The sequence below is a fragment of the Cebidichthys violaceus genome, unplaced genomic scaffold (genome assembly GCF_023349555.1).
Source record: "Cebidichthys violaceus isolate CVI_PGR_0920_01 unplaced genomic scaffold, fCebVio1.0.p SCAF_123, whole genome shotgun sequence".
Classification (NCBI taxonomy): domain Eukaryota; kingdom Metazoa; phylum Chordata; class Actinopteri; order Perciformes; family Stichaeidae; genus Cebidichthys; species Cebidichthys violaceus.
Genome location: NW_027176289.1, coordinates 187623 through 204184, shown reverse-complemented (window position 1 = coordinate 204184; position 16562 = coordinate 187623). Strand labels below are relative to the sequence as shown.

Sequence of the window (16562 nt, the reverse complement as noted above, 5' to 3'; positions counted from 1 at the left end):
GATTCCAATTTAATGTCTTTGCGCTAAACAGGGAGCTAGAGCAACGAGGCAGTTAGCTTAGCTTAGCATAAAGACCAAAAGCAGCAACGAACCATGTCTACCAAACAACTCTAAAGCTAATTAATTAAAACCACAACTTGTAATTTTTACATTTCTGTTTATTGTCTTTATGCTAAGCTAAGCTAATCGCCTCTTAGCTCTAGCTTCACACTTAAAAATAAAGTGCAGTGATTTTTAAAAGTGTAATTATAAAATCTTACTTCAGTAAATCAGTATGTATAAGTATGTAATAACGTGGGGCTAATTTAAAGTAGCTTAATCAATAACAATACATCTAAATGTAGCCTTTAATATTTGTATTAATCTGAGTCTGTAAGTGTATAAATGTAATGGAGTAAAAGGTGTTGTCTTTTTATAAAGCACCTTGACATAAAATGGAAATACTCAAGTAAAAGTCAAGTACCTCTAAACTGTACTTAAGTGCTGTACTTTTAATAAAAGTACTTTGTTCATTCCGTCACAGATTAGCTGCTGCTAGCATAACACGGTCGACACTGGAATTGCATTATGGGGATTGTAGGCGCAAAATTTGGAGCAGAAATAAGATTACTGACAATAAAAAAATGATGTATCTGTTTCTGCTGCTTGAAATTGTATACTTTTCAAAGTTAACCTTTGATCGTGGTAGTCTACTTTTACAGTATCAACACTTTTACTTGAGTAAATGATTTCGGTACTTGATTCCAACCGGCCGACGTCCACCCTCGAATTGCATTATGGGGATTGTAGGCGCCATATTTTGAGCAGAAGGAAGACCACACGGAATAAATAAAAAAATATACAATATCTCTGTTTCTGCTGCTCCAGATTGTATACTTTTCAAAGTTAAACTTTAATCGTGTTCGGCTACTTTTACAGTATAAATTATTTTTACTCAAAGTAAAATGACTTAACGGTTCTTGTTTCCAACCGCTGCCGGCCCGTGATGTCACACCACGGCTGGGTCATGTGAAGGCCAGCAGCGGAGGCGGTTCACCGGGAGTTCACTCGCATACATTAGGTAACACCATCGCTCGCTCTGACATAACTAGTATGAAGCAGGTCCGAGTTGAGACATTCGTCAATAAAGAGGAGATAAGAGGAAGAAAGTCCCGGGACTAACTTTGTTATGCAAAACAGCCTCAGAATAAACCTGGACGCGTTTAACCGTCAGTGGCTCTTCTGCACAGCGACATGCAAACACTTTCTGAGCGTCTGTGGGGAAACATCGGTCTACACACGCCCCTCTGAATGCAACACACGCGTGTTTTACTCTTAAAACACTGTTTGCGTCAAACTCAAACCGGAGTAAAGGGGGACAAAAAAACCCGTCTTTGCTGTGAAGGATTTGCACATGCGGACAACGTCTCAGTCGCGGAGACTGAAACCTAGAAGATGTTTGACTATCTGGAATTTCAAGCCTTCGGTCCCGGAGAAGTCATGGACCTGTACGCGTCCACGTCCAGCCCTGCATGCATGCTGCAGGACCAGGACCAGGACCAGGACCTGGCAGCCTTCTTCCCCGAGCTGGTCGAGGCGGACTGGCAGCAGCACCGGTGCTCGCAGTGTAGGTGGAAACTACATTTTTAAAACAATTTGAATCAGTGATGTTTTGGTGGCCTCCATAAGGGAAATATCATGTTATTTAAAAAATAGAAATCAATCATGTTAAATCAAGTTTATTTTAGTTGTATGGCCCAACATAAATTTCCCTTAAATGGCTTTTCAATGTTGTGCTTGACACCCTCCTCTATACACTTTAATTTATAGGCTAAACAAAATGACATCAGGTGAGTCTAGTCAACCAGACTTTAACCAAAAAGTCAACAAGCATTTAGCCATGCATCTTAACATTTTAAAAACATAATTCTAAACAAAATCCAGACTAAAGGAGGTAGATTTTAAGTTTAGATATCAACATACTGATAAACTACTGCAAGATCATGAAACGCTTCAAAAAACGAACAAAAGAATATTAGAATAAATACAAAAACTGACTTGAAGCCAAATTTGAGTTTTTTCCTCTAATCATGTGTGAAGGACTTTTCCTTCTACTGTAACAGTTTACTTTAACCCCTCATTTAACATTCATGAGCAGAGTATACATGTTTAATTGATGGTTTCATGTAAGCAGATTTAAGTGTTTATTCATTTATTTGTCAACAACTATGACTCACGTGGGCACCCATACCACATAATGAATGAAACACAGTTTTAATATAAAGTAGACTTCATAGGAGACGTTATAACTGTACAGTGTTAAAAACGTCAAAATGCTCTCATGGCCGCGTACAACTACACTTTAATGTGGTTACAACGCATTTATTGATTGTTTTATGAACTGCTTATGAAAGTCATGTAGGGGAAAAAGTAAATCTGGTGATCAATATACCGCGATGCTTTTCGTGGTGAGTTCAGGGGCTTTTGTTTTGAACATAATCGTCAGTAAACAGGGAGCTGTGTGGTGGTCTGTGTTCGGGACGGGGCCGGTCAGTTTGGGGTCACCGCTGGTTCACCGGGCGGTCACCGGCTCAGAGGAGAGCCAGACTGTTGTCAGTGGTGGAGGAAGTACCCATATATTATACTTAAGTAGAAGTACAAGTACAACACAAGTAGAAACAACAGAAACAAGAAGACAGTACAAGTAAAAGTCCTGCAGCAAGAAGTACAGAAGTACAACATTTCTGCTACACTAATGTGTGTTAATTTATAGGACTAACTGTAATATTTGTGTGAAATAATTTGACCTCTTTGTGCGTCTTAAACTTACAGACTGTTGCTGCTTTCACGTCTCACAACACAAAAAGTGTTAAGTGTTTTTAACCAGTAAAAGGAGACAAAAGATATTCAAATAAATAACCCAAAGCTGCAACAATTTGCTGATTTAAATTGATTCATTGATTGAAACCGGTTTTGATAACTAATATTTTTGGTCCTCTTTCAAGCTGGTACCAGCTTCTCAAATATGAAGATTTGAAGTTTTTCTTTGTCGAATATGACAGTAAATGAAAATGTTTGTCGGTTATTATGGTTTCTTCATAATCATTTCTGGACTCTGGGAAATTATGAGCGTGTTTCACTACTTTTGACATTTTAGGAAATAATCAGTTGAGAAAATAAGTTATTTTGTTGCGAGGGCTGCAACAGAAAATGCTTCTTTTGAATTTTGATTTATGGATGTTGCATTTAGCAACAAGCAATATGAGGCTAATCACAAAAAGAGCTTCTTTCTGCATATGATATTACCAAAAACACCAAGTTTATACCCAACTTCTTTCACTTGCAAGTTGTCTTTTTAAACTTTTATCTCGCAGGCTCCAAAATATGTTTTTGATTTAAATGTTAAACGCATTGTCGCATACATCAGATAACACCACCTAAATTGGGACGGGGGCCACCTCTTTCTCCCTTCCCCCGACCAAATGACCGCCTCCGCCCCACCGCACACACTTTCTGTTTCTTCTCCCTCCCTCTCATCAGTCAGCTGGGCTCGTGGCATGCTCCGCCATTGTTTTGTGTTCGGGCTGATGGGGGTGTCCTCGATTGACCCGCTGATTCCAGGTTCAATCAGAGGCCACGGGTTCGAGGGGATGTAGATGAGCAATTTTTCTCTTCTTTTTTTTTTGTCCCCCCCCCCCCCCCCCCCCCCCCCCCCCTTTTTTTTCTCCCAAAAACGACTTTCTTCGTTTTCTGTCAGCGGTGGAGGTGATCGGAGAGCCGGCGGGGAGGCTGAGCGAGCCCCCACAGACCGGAGCGATTCTCCTCTCAAAAGCATCTGTTGAAGTTGAAGAGGGTGGACTGTTGTGAAATGATACATTCAACTGGAAAGATTGAGATAAACGCTTTGCCACAATAGGTGCAAATGTGTGCATGTTATGGAGAAGCAAATTCTACGTTGAATACATTTCCAAAGAGCCGGTTTGTGACCGATGAGTCCAGCTTTCTCTGGACAGACGCCTACTCTCTTATTCATGACACAGTTTGGGTTTCACTCGATAGTTTTGGTTTATTGGTCCATGAAGGACAAGTGCAGATATGTTACTCCACATTTTATATATATGTGAATAAGTTCAGGCGATAAGCTCGAAGCCAATGCTGAGGGGCCTTAAACTTGCATTCTCTCTAATGGCCACCAGGGGGCGACTCCTCTGGTTGTATAGAAGTCTAGTCTAAAATGACTCTACTTCTCTCTTGATTTATTCCCTCAGTAAACATTGTAAACATGAGTTTATGGTCTCAATCTCTAGTTTACAGTCTTCTTCAATACAGCATGATGTTCATTTAGTACATTATGGTCCATTTAGAGTCAAACAGACCATAAAGCAGGGTATGCTTTAGGGCGGGGCTACACAGTGATTGACAGGTTTCTAGCACGCCGTTGTCCGGTCCGAGTGTTTTCTTCTTACAACTTTAATTCTTTGACTTTGTGTTTTCAGTTCATTGTAGCTTTTTTTGTCACCTATAAATGTCTTATTCAGCGTTCAGTTATCTCCACCCTCTTGTGTCACTTTTGGTCCAAAGAACCAAGATGGTGACGGCCAAAATGCCAAACTCGAGGCTTCACAACCGTAGTAAACTCACCTATGGTTGGCATCGCGGTGACTGTGTCCACTTCTTATTGATAAGGGCTGATAAGATCGGTGTAGATTGACATGAAGGTCCTGCCCAGCGACAAGAGGACTGTGAAATAATTCTCTTACTTGACTTTTCTCTGAAATCTCAGAACATTTTTATGAAATTGAACAGCCTTATCATTTAGCAGAGTCACTGGCTCTGTGAGGATGACCGTATGTTCACATTATCTTCTTCTAAATATTTTATTTAACAGAGGCTCCAACTAGTTGTGTAATCTTGGCAAGACAGAGAGCTACACTTGCAGCTCCTAGTGGCTGTAATCCATAATACAAAAGTGATTTAGACCATTTATTGACGCTTTGGATTAATACTCGCTCATCTGATTTATTAATTTGTATTATGATCAGTTATCTATGATAGTTATGGTAATCTATTATTATTTTTACTTGCCTTTGTTTGATTTTTTTCGTCAGTGAGGTTAAATTAAGTAAAGATATTCTTAGAACCTTGTTTGTATTGTGGTAAAATGTAACGTTTTTCCCTTAAGCAAACACAGGAAATGTTACTACTCAATACTTTGTATTATTCATTTATTTATACTTATGATTTATGATAACTTTCACAAAAAATAATGTTCACAAAAACAAAAAGATCTGTCCTATTTGTGATGCAATAAGGATATTTATTTCTTAACAAACGTTGTGATTCCGGTATGTTTAATTGCCCTTTTAAGAGTTTTAGGCATATTTTGATGATTATTTCGGCATAAAATGTTCATATTTTCCCACAATGTTGCACGTTCTGTATAGACGGTACATTTTGAATGTGATTTTGTTTATTTTCCCACTTCAAATGAAAGTACACATTTTTTATATAAAGTGAAAGCCCTATAATGATCCATTGTCTATAAAATAGAATTTAAAAATGAGAGAAAAATGCCTGTTAATATCTCTCACAGCCCAAGAAGACATATTCAAATTGCTTGTTTTCTTTTACCAACAGTCCCGAATCAAAAGATATTCTATTTATTTTCCTACTATCATGCCGCTGTCATGAAATCAAGTACCCGATCAGATTCCTTTGACAATAAAACCCAAAAGGTTCAAACGTATAAGTGACAGTATGTTACATTCTCCCTGTGTGTTAATGAGTGTTGTATGGTGTCACATTGTGTGTTTGCAGCCGTTGAAAGCCAGAGCTCCAGCTCCAGCTCAGACGACCTGTTCGCCAGCCCCGCCTCCCCACCGCCGCCTCCTCGCACTTACAAGCCCTGTTTCGTGTGTCAAGACAAGTCCTCGGGCTACCACTACGGCGTCAGCGCCTGCGAGGGCTGCAAGGTAACCTGTCAGGCCCAAAAAAAAAACAAACTTGCATCTGATAGCTGTTTTCAGTTTGTCCATGTATATTGTATCGCTCCCCGACAAATACACCTTGAATATAGATTGATTGCTGTGTTTGCTCAGAGAAAACACCAACAGCAATACAGCGTCTGAACTTTGTCCTGGTAAACATGTTGTTCAGTCAATATTTCAGCAACATTGACTTCCATCTAGATAACGTAAACACACTGTTGTAAGCAATCTGACTTGTGTAATTCCAGATGTGTATCTGTGTTGTTTGCAGATGTTTCTACCCAAACAGATTCTTTTTAACACATTTCAGGTTGTAGTCGGTGATGTGTTTGCAGAATCAAACTGAGTTTTTGCTGAAAATCAAGCTATTTAGAAGCATGTTGCCTGATTCAAAAGTATAGCACACATAACAGTAGCTTTATTGTCAAAACACATCATTGGAACCTGCTATTATTCCTAATTCAACTGACAATTGACACAAATTTACATCTGTCATTTTTGTAAACATTCTACAGTTTTATAAGTAAATATCTCAACAGTTACTTTGCACAAACATTTTTTGCAGACATGATCTAATGTTTCCTAATGACTGACCATGAATGGAGTAAATATCTTAATGCATAATATGTTCATACAGGATGTTTTACTGCATTCAGTCACATTGATTTGGAGAACCGTACCATTAATATCACTATAAACTCTCCAAGTATAAAAGTTAATACACCTGATTACAGTGTGAAAACGATTCCAGATGACATAAAAAGATTATTTCATACTCATGGTAACTTGAATCATTAATATCGTCTCTTTACTCTCCCCGTTGCCTCTGCAGGGCTTCTTCCGCCGCAGCGTGCAGAAAAACATGGCGTACACCTGCCACCGAGACCGAAACTGCATCATCAACAAGATCACCAGGAACCGCTGTCAGTACTGTCGGCTCCAGAGGTGCTTCGCGGCGGGAATGTCCAAGGAGTGTAAGTGTCTGAGCCACGCCGACTCAGCGGGAGGCCTTGTGAGACGCTGAGAGGAAGTGATGAGGCCTCCAAGGACAGAGTAGATAGGAGATAGGAGACAGCGGATTGCAGACGTCATTGATCAGATAGAGGAAGATATAAGAGGTGACGGAAGGGTCGCTCTCAACTAATTATCAACTTAAGTTTATCATTAACAATGAGCTATCCTGACCCTAACTACCCAAGTTCAACTAACCGTAACCATCGTTAAGGTCAATCGTCTCTGCCTCAAACATAGACCGCATATAAGAAGTGGACGTAGTCGTCGCGACGTCACCCATTGGTTTGTGGACTGTCGCTGTAAAGCCTCGAGTGCAGCGTTTTAGCCGTCGCCATCTTGGCTTTTTGCAACCAGTGAACGGAAGTGACCATATTTGGGACGCTGTCTACTGCTCTGGTAGCTACCTGTCAATCACAGTAAGCCCCGCCCTAAAGCATACACTGCTTTATGGTCTGTTTGACTCTAAATGGACCATAATGTACTAAATGAACATCATGCTGTGTTGAAGAAGACTTGAAACTAGAGATTGAGACCATAAACTCATGTTTACAATGTTTACTGAGGGAATAGATCAAGAGAGAAGTAGAGTCATTTTAGACTAGACTTCTATACAACCAGAGGAGTCGCCCCCTGGTGGCCATTGGAGAGAATGCAAGTTTAAGGCCCTTCAGCATTGGCTTCACACTTCAGAACCGGAGGTTGCCCCCCTGGCATCAACCAGCGCAGGGCGGGTCTTGCCAAGAAGAGCGGTGAGAGTCATTATTACGCGTCCTGCATAGAGCCAACAGCTAACTGTGAGGTGCCATTGATTTACATCATGAGGAGGAGTTCAGGTTGAAATATAGTTTTGGCGAGAAAAGTGAATAAATAAAGTTAAAGGATATGTTTTCACAGCAGTATACAATATATAGTAGACAGGGAATTATGACCCATTTAACTTCCCAACAAAAACCAGTATGGAAACAGTAAGAAAGAGTGCGTGTTACAGTACATTGCACTTTTATTGTTTACCGTGGTATCGAATTTGGTCTCAAATGAGTCATTGAGAAGTTCTCAGTGAACTCGACCTAGATAACAGAGCGAGTGTTATGGGCAGCGATGGGGCGGCTTGTGAAGGATCCACCCACCCACATGTTCTCATTGTTGCCGGTCCACACACACACACACGCGTTACGTAAAAAAACAACCCATCACATGTAGCAGACAGGTGGATGCGATGTAACTGCTCGCTGGCCGCCTCAGTCGGTCCGTGTGTAATACGATCTCACTTGGAGCGTTTACACAATGACGACTGAATGTAGGCCATCCAGAGATGATGAGGAGGAGGATGAGGAGGAGGAGGAGGAGGAGGAGTGGGTGGTGGTGAGAGCGACGGAGACGGGGGCTGTTGCATAATTCTGCCCATGTGTGTAGCAGCCTGAGCCAAGTCATTGGGACACACTGAAACGTGTTGACACCGTTAGCGAAGCGATTATGAAAGGCCAACCTGGTTAGGTTGGGTTAGCCTGCTTCTCATGCTCCCTCCAGTAGCACTTAATCCTCACAGCTTACTGCCAGCTGAGTACATTGGAGACTGGGTGTTTTGCTACCAGAGAGAGAGTTGCACTGAAAAAGGTGTTCAAGTTCATTTAATTTAATGTCATTTTAGTCATTACCGTTCACCTCTATAACTGAACGGATCCACCAGGTACAGACCCAAAGGCCCAAAGTCTCAGGGGCCCCCATGGTCTCAATCTAGAAAATGTCAACAACAGCAATAAAGTAAAACGTGTGTGTGTGTGTATAAAAATGTGTTGTTGCTTTTTCAAAAAGTGTACTCTATCGCTGTTTCTTGTACAGATCACTGTTTTCTACCACGTTCAAACCACGTCTTTGTGTTTTCTGAATTGCGTGGACTACAGACGAGCATCTTGTATTTGCACAATCAAAGACTAGAGTGTCATGGAAAGGATTGTGAAGCCCATTTAGAATGTCAACGTGAAAACACATGCAAGTTAAATTCAAGGGAGAATTAACATCAAAAAGCCCAAAAGGTTCAGAGTTTTAAATCAAGCACCATCGGCGCTGTTTGAATCCATTTTCGTCATCCATGTAAACATCTCATAACGTGCGTCGTTCTCTTCTTCAGCAGTGAGGAACGACAGAAACAGCAGGAAGGGGAAGAAGGAGGCGGTGAAGATGACCATCATGGAGACGTACGAGCTGACGGCGGAGCTCGGCCTGATAGTGGAGAAGATCTGCAGGGCTCACAGAGAGACCTTCCCCTCTCTCTGCCAGCTGGGAAAATACACCACAGTGAGTCACGACGTGACAGAAATGTTCCTCTGCAGAGAGAGAATAATCCGCAGAGAGAAAAAAAGATCAAAGCTGTCATCTCAGGCCGGTGGTTCATTTGATTTAGGAGTATTTTATGGTTAATAGTTGAAGGGTTGCATGAATTTAACAGATATTTATGTTGTGGAAATATACGTGGAAGTGGCTAAATTGTCCCAGAACTTGCCACGTCTCATATTTCTTGAAACATTTCTGTATAAATCATCCATTAAAAAAAGAGGATGCCAGCCAGTAAAATAGTGCATTTTTTTTATCAATCGTGTTGTTTTCGGACATCAATGTCAAAATTCTGTTCAGAATCTGTTTTTTAAAATCTTCTGTTATATAGAAATCAGAGCTTCTTTGCCGAACGTTTTAGCTCGTTAGCGAGATAACAATGTCACGTGACGTTAAGGAATACAGAGCAGCCGAAAAGTTAACGGTTCCCCCCTTCTTACTAGCACACAAATATACTTATTGATTTGAATTTGGGTAAGCGAGCATCTCCATATTGATTAAACTCTATTTGATTTAGGTTTAAACTTGAATTTAATAAACCTGAGATTAGTTTATAATTGTGCAACAGAGATCATCTTAATTTTAGATCAGTATTTCCTCATTCTCAACCTAGTTTTGATAAACTCTGATTAGAGCTCTTCTTCGATCAAACTAATTATATTTAGTGCAACTCAGCCTGTATGTGTCAGAAATGTAGTCGTTGTGAACAAGTGATAGCATAACATCAATTATTTTACTTATTATTTATTATTTAGCATTGTAAGTAATAGTATTTTTTTTTATTATTATTATTATTATTATTATTAGTGGAAGCATTTGACCCATGCAGTCTACATCTCACAGTGTAGTTGTGCAACATAACAAACCTCAAATTGCACGTGAGTTGGCTTGTGAGTCACGTGGCACCTGGTATGGCAGCCTCTGCCACCAGTGGGTGAATGTGTGTGTGTGGGTGTGTGAATGGGTGTGTGAATGCTGGTGAATGCTGGTGAATGATGGCCTCTATATAGGTGCAGTCCATTCATTTACCACATCAGCTCTCTTGTCTTTCCTTCAGAAATCCACCGCGATCCAGAGGTTTTATAATCTGACCACTAGGCCTTGTAGTAAAGACCATGTTCTACATTCAATAAACACATTCAGACTCTGTTCAGTCCAGTCATGAAGGATGAAAAAAAAAAAACAGTGCACAGAAGCTCAGCGTATATACGATCGTTTCAACAACATGCTTCTTTGGCGCCACCAATAGGAAATGTGACCACACTGTAACTTTTCCACACAGTATTTGCAGTATTGTAGTCATGAGCTCCAGTGTGGAGAGTTGAGTGTGCGTTTATTCTCGCGAAAACTACGATGAATCAACGACTGTGAATACTCATGTCGGCCTTGGTGCAAAAAAACTCAAGAGTCTCGTAGATTAAATGTGTTATTTTTGTCTAATCTAAAAACGGTTTATTTGAATATTTCTGCTTGCTAGGGTCCCTAAACAGGATTACAGTCTGTTTCTAGAACAGAAGTGCTCGCCATCCAATCGAAAAACAATTCTTGCAGAAATCTCCCAATTTCAAAAGGTTTTGATACCAAATCACAGCATGGGTTTTTCTATGGAGTTCCTCAAGGTCTTGGTCTCTTTAATGTGGTATTTTGGAGTGATCTCTGATCATATTTATCAAGTCAAAAATTGTTAAATTTAGCACCAAAACCTGTGTAATAAATGGTGTCAATCCAAAAATTGCTGCCACAACTTGTAAGACGAAAGTGAGCGTGGGAATGGCCATCACATACTTCCATCATAATGTTCTAAGCCCTTCTACATTGTATTTTAAATCATTTTAAATTATAGAAAAACAAAAACAGGTCTGTCTGGGTCTCTGTGGGTAGAAGCATTCCTGTTTATAGACGAATAGCAGCTGCACCTGACCAAGGTTAGTAATTGCTGGTGAAACTGTATACTTGGCCAGGACTTCTGCTTCTCTACAAAAACAAACAGGACACACAAAGAGAACACGATGTTCATTCAAACTGTGACACACGTGCATCACAAACAGGAATAACTTGTGCCTTCACGACAGAAACTCCCCCGGTTAATCCAAATGGTAACAATGTGTCTGGGTGTGCCCTTTCCATGAATTCTTAACCGCTTCATTCCATCACATGTTTGTAGTTCGATGAGTCAGCGATTCCTGGATGTACTGAATGAGTGAAATCAAGAAGTACAGAGAAGACACGTTCCAAAGAACCTTTGACCCGGCTTTGAGACGTATCAGTCTTAAAGACTCTTAATGAAATGCCTCAAAAAGGTATATTTTAAGTAGTTTTACTATAGACGTCATTTTTTATTTTCTATTTATGCTTCTTGTTTATTTTTATTGTTAAAAATCAAGACGTCTCTACGTCACTCCTCCACAGTCCAAATATGGTCACTTCCGTTCACTGGTTGCAAAAAAAACAAAAACAAGATGGCGACGGCCAAAATGCTCAGGAGTTGATGGAGACAAAACAGAGACAAAAAAAGAAGACTAAATATTGGACATTCATCAGATCTCTTAAACTCGGCGCTAAATGAATGCTAATGCACATTCACCATATCGCCTTTATAAGGTGACAATATGTCTTAGTTTTGGCGTTCTGAATCCTGAGACACGAACGCTAAATATCTCAAACACCTTCTTCTTTTCTCCTCCTTCCAGAACTCCAGCTCAGACCACAGGATCCAGCTGGACCTCGGGCTGTGGGACAAGTTCAGCGAGCTCGCCACCAAGTGCATCATCAAGGTGGTGGAGTTTGCCAAGCGAGTGCCCGGTTTCACCGGCCTGACCATCGCTGACCAGATCACTCTGCTCAAAACCGCCTGCCTGGACATCCTGGTACGTCTGTGTGTTTCCTAAAGTAACTTTCTGCTTCAAGACTTCCAGGTGTTCGAACAGAAACTTTGTGACGATGACTTAACGTGAGCTGTACATAGTTTGGCTTTAACTGCGCCCACACAAGATTTTCTTCAACTGGATGACCTGAATAACACTTAAAGCTGGAGTCTGCAACATTGGAGAAACCAGAAAGAGTACGCTACATTTTGAAAGTATCCAACAGAAAAAAACAACCCAGTTTGCCGACGAAAGTAGTTAAAACTCACAATTACATCCTTTTTGCACAACTTGCACAATGATTTAAATATTTGTCAGAGCCTTCCTGCATCACGATCTGATACTCATTCCGAGGTTAAACGCATTCATCAAATCTGTCTTTCTTTTCCGCTCCTCTTCCTCGCTCTGTTCTTCTTCCATCCAGATCCTGAGGATCTGCACTCGCTACACTCCCGACAAGGACACCATGACGTTCTCCGACGGGCTGACCCTGACCCGCACTCAGATCCACAACGCCGGTTTCGGACCGCTGACGGATCAGGTCTTCACATTTGCCGGCCAGCTGCTGCCGCTGCAGATGGACGACACAGAGAGCGGCCTGCTCAGCGCCATCTGTCTCGTCTCTGGAGGTACTGAAGCTCGGAAAAAAATACAGGGGGGGGGGGGGGGGGGGGGGGGCTTTTCCTAACACATAAGCTAAATATTCTCTGGTGTCTGTTCGAACAGACCGACAGGACCTGGAGGAGCCGTCTAAGGTGGAGGTGCTGCAGGAGCCGCTGCTGGAGGCGCTGAAGATTTACTCCCGCAAACGGCGGCCCAGCATGCCCCTCATGTTCCCCAAAGCCCTCATGAAAATCACTGACCTGCGCAGCATCAGCGCCAAAGGTCAGAAAGCAAGATAATCTTCACAAATAAACACATTTTTTATGGGGTTTTTTTAAGCGTTGCAATCGAGAGAAGTAAAAAGCTAAAGTTAGCCTATAAACTACGCGATGGTCGCATGCACACAAGGAGGCTGTGGAGGCGGACTAGTTAGCGTGATGATATTTAAAAGTCTCATTTAGCCTTTTTTAAGACAAGTAGAAGCTTTAAAATTCACGAGAAGAGTAATAGGGATGAGACATTATGGGATTTTATCACGGATCGCAATTAAAAACACTGGCAATAAGTGGATCGTGGTGGATTTCCATTGTTGGGATTATTGTGAATATCCTCACATGAGTTACTTCAAAAAGCTGTCTGACTGTAGCTATTTTTTTATTGATTTATCCTCATGACCATATGATTTATGATTACCTTTTTGTTTTTCACAATCAATTCTGTTCAGAATATAATATTTGTTTCTTAACGTAAGCTAAAGTAGTTCCATTGTTTCTATTTGCCATTTTCAGAGGATATCGGGATAATAACGTTAATCGCAATAGTGCCATGAAATATTCATATTGTCATGTATTTTATATCGTAGAACATCTCCAGCGTGTGTTAACCACAGACCTTGTTCCAGGCATCAAACCAAAAAAAAACCCCTATTCAAATACTCTTTGACTTTGAAACGAGAACTTATTCGCAGCGCTCCGTAATGACAACAACGGGCACTAATGTGCGCTTCTGTCGCTCCACAGGAGCGGAGAGGGTGGTGACGCTGAAGATGGAGATCCCGGGCTCCATGCCCCCTCTGATCGAGGAGATGCTGGAGGATCTGCAGGACCTGGAGAAACACTCCGAGGAGAGCAAAGCGGAGGCAAACAGCAGCCAGCACACACGCACGTCATCTCCTCGCAGCACATGAACTCCTCTGGCGTCTCACTCCGAAGCCGCTCAAAGAACATTGTCTCCCGTCTTCCCTCCCCAGAGAAAAAACCGCTAACAGTATAAACTAAAGACGCAGTGCAGAGGGTTACTAGTGTCTTACCTCAGTATCACAGTTTGAAGAAGAGATTCAGTTATTACGCTGATGAACGAAAAAAGCTCATTTCTGCCTCAAAGTGGGGAAAAAAAAGAGAACGATGCAGTCAAGTTTTAAATTGTATCACAGTTTCCTTTTTTAACCCCTTCCTGGCAGACACCTCATAACCACCAGGAATCACACGTTTCTACTGTATTTATACTTGCATGGATTACTTTTACCTCATTTAAATAACAACTTCTTTAGCTTTAGAGTAGCAGAGTTATTAAACATTATGGACTTAAAACGTCTACTGGTTGTACACGCAATTTATTTTTCTTCCGTATGTGTAAAAAAGAAAGCTCTGGACTAACTGTTTGAACATATTTGAAGGGGGGGGGGGGGGGGGCAGATTTGTCTGCACAAAAGGGAAATGTAGACGCTCACACTCGTAAAGGTGAATGTCCATAACTGGCAATGACAAAGTTCACAAACGTATGTAACTGAGTCTATACAGGAAAATAGGAAAGTAAAGTACGGAAAACTGCTGAGCCTCGAAACAAAAAAGTGAACAAAATACATATTCTGTGAGGAATCTTTGAATTTAACTGAACAAAGTGATTCGTCACACAGTGGTTGTTTTCTGTAAAATGCGATGGGGCTGTAAAAATAATTGATTTTATTTTTTAATAGTTTTTTTTTTTTTCATTTTAAATGAAATATATGTCCTTCATAATCTACAGACTTCTTCTACATCTTTTTTTTTTGGTATAAATCCCTGATTTTTTTTTCAATGAGAATCTAATATCGCTACTGCAATACCAGTCAAAATAATGGGAATTTGATATTTTTTCCAAAACAAATTCAGCTCAAAAATGTGATGCATTGTGGGATTGTTTGCAGAAAGTAGTGTAAATGATATGGACACTACTTTTTTTGTTCCACCGTGGCATGTTTTTCATAAGCACTATAAAATGCACTCATTTCACACAAAATACAAATATCGCATAAAGAGCTCTGTGTAGTCGATAGGAAGTGATTCCTACGCTGGTTCCTTTGCGTCCTCACAGTGACACAAGAAATAGTCCCTGCACAAAAAAAACACAAGTTGTTGTGTTTACGCTTTGTTTTGTTTGGATCAAATGAAACAAGAAACAAACCAGACCTGACATGTTAATTCGTGAGACTCAGAGGTACATTTTATTTAGTTTCCACCTCGTTTCAAGTCTTTATGCTAAGCTAAGCTAACGGGCTGCTGGCTCCAGCTTTTGTTCACTTGGAGCAGCTGTTGTTGGATCAAATATAGCTCCACTGTAAGTAAGCTAACACACAACTCTATTCTTTCACATATATTCTACATGCAAAGTTTTAATCCCAGATGTCATTTTTGCAGTTATTGGTAGGCCTGGGTGTTTACCGAAATGTTCAGAGTTTCAGCATTGATGATGAAAACATTGTTTTTTTTAATTTCTGCAAACTATTTTCCTTTAACAAAATACGTTTTTGAAACACATTGTTTGTTTGCGATTGTCTTATTAATTTTGCATAAGTGAAATACTGTGTACTGTAGAAATAACACTAATTCAAAAGAAAGAAAACTTAAATAAAAAGGATTATGGGAAAAGTAGTCTGTTACAATACCTACAGCGGCTTTTAGATTTACCATCCGAAACTTAAATGACATTCGTGCCTCAAGAAATGTACATTAAACAGAAGGATGTTTAAGTGTATAAAATATCTGCTGTAAGTAACAAAGAGAGCAGCCTGTGTACTGAAAGAACTCACGTGCCTACTCCAGATGTGCCAACGTCTTCCATATTGTGTGAATTTTACATATTTCGCCAATTTAACCTGGAACATTTCATCACGTTTCATATGTTTTGTGTTGTTGTTGTTGTTGTTGCTCTATTAAAGTCTTGTGTATGTGATTTTCATTTTTGCCGTGTCGTGTTTCCACTGACTCTGCCGGCTTTTGTCGTTTCTGAGGCGACGCAGCAGTTCATGTTTTAATAATGTTGTGGAGCTGTGAGGTTGTTTGAGGTCAGCTCGTCTTCTTTCGATAGCCGGGTTCATACTGCCCCCTGTGGTCCCTGCAGGGGAACTGCACTGCAGCACAGTTAGGAGTCCAAACTGCATCCACTGACTTTTATCTGTTCACTGGTAAAGATTTAAAGATTTAGAGAATAAGAAGCTTATTTTAAGGCTTTTTAATTCTTTTTTTTTTCTAAGATTGAGAAAGTCACCAGTATGGACAGTTTCTTTCAGTAAACATTAAACTAGTATTTTTAAGCCCATCCTGCCTCTCTGATCCGTCTTCCTACCCCTCCCCCCAATGCCCCCCCAATGCATTTCTATTGAGCTTTAATGTCATTCTCCACCTGTCCACTAGATACCCTCAGACTTCTTTCCTCATCCTGGTCTACCTGACTCCCACGTCCTCCTGCTCACCTGTGTCTCATTTCCCAATCACCCTGTCAGTACTTAAACCAGACCCTTCTCCCC

The 16562-nt window shown here is 40.6% G+C and overlaps 1 protein-coding gene across 2 annotated transcripts; it reads left to right on the top strand.

Annotated features, from left to right (window-relative positions):
• The first annotated feature begins 1042 nt into the window (after positions 1-1042).
• LOC137869500 (retinoic acid receptor beta-like) lies at positions 1043-15994 on the top strand. Of its 2 annotated transcripts, none has more exons than XM_068706910.1 (8): positions 1043-1606; positions 5797-5951; positions 6799-6940; positions 9112-9275; positions 12002-12178; positions 12600-12804; positions 12902-13060; positions 13798-15994. In XM_068706910.1, exons 1-8 carry the CDS (start codon positions 1435-1437, stop codon positions 13962-13964), a joined length of 1341 nt encoding a protein of 446 aa, XP_068563011.1. In that variant the 5' UTR covers positions 1043-1434; the 3' UTR covers positions 13965-15994. The 2 variants fall into 2 exon arrangements, with proteins under 2 accessions (XP_068563011.1, XP_068563010.1); XM_068706909.1 differs by having other exon boundaries at positions 9109-9275.
• Positions 15995-16562: the final 568 nt, after the last annotated feature.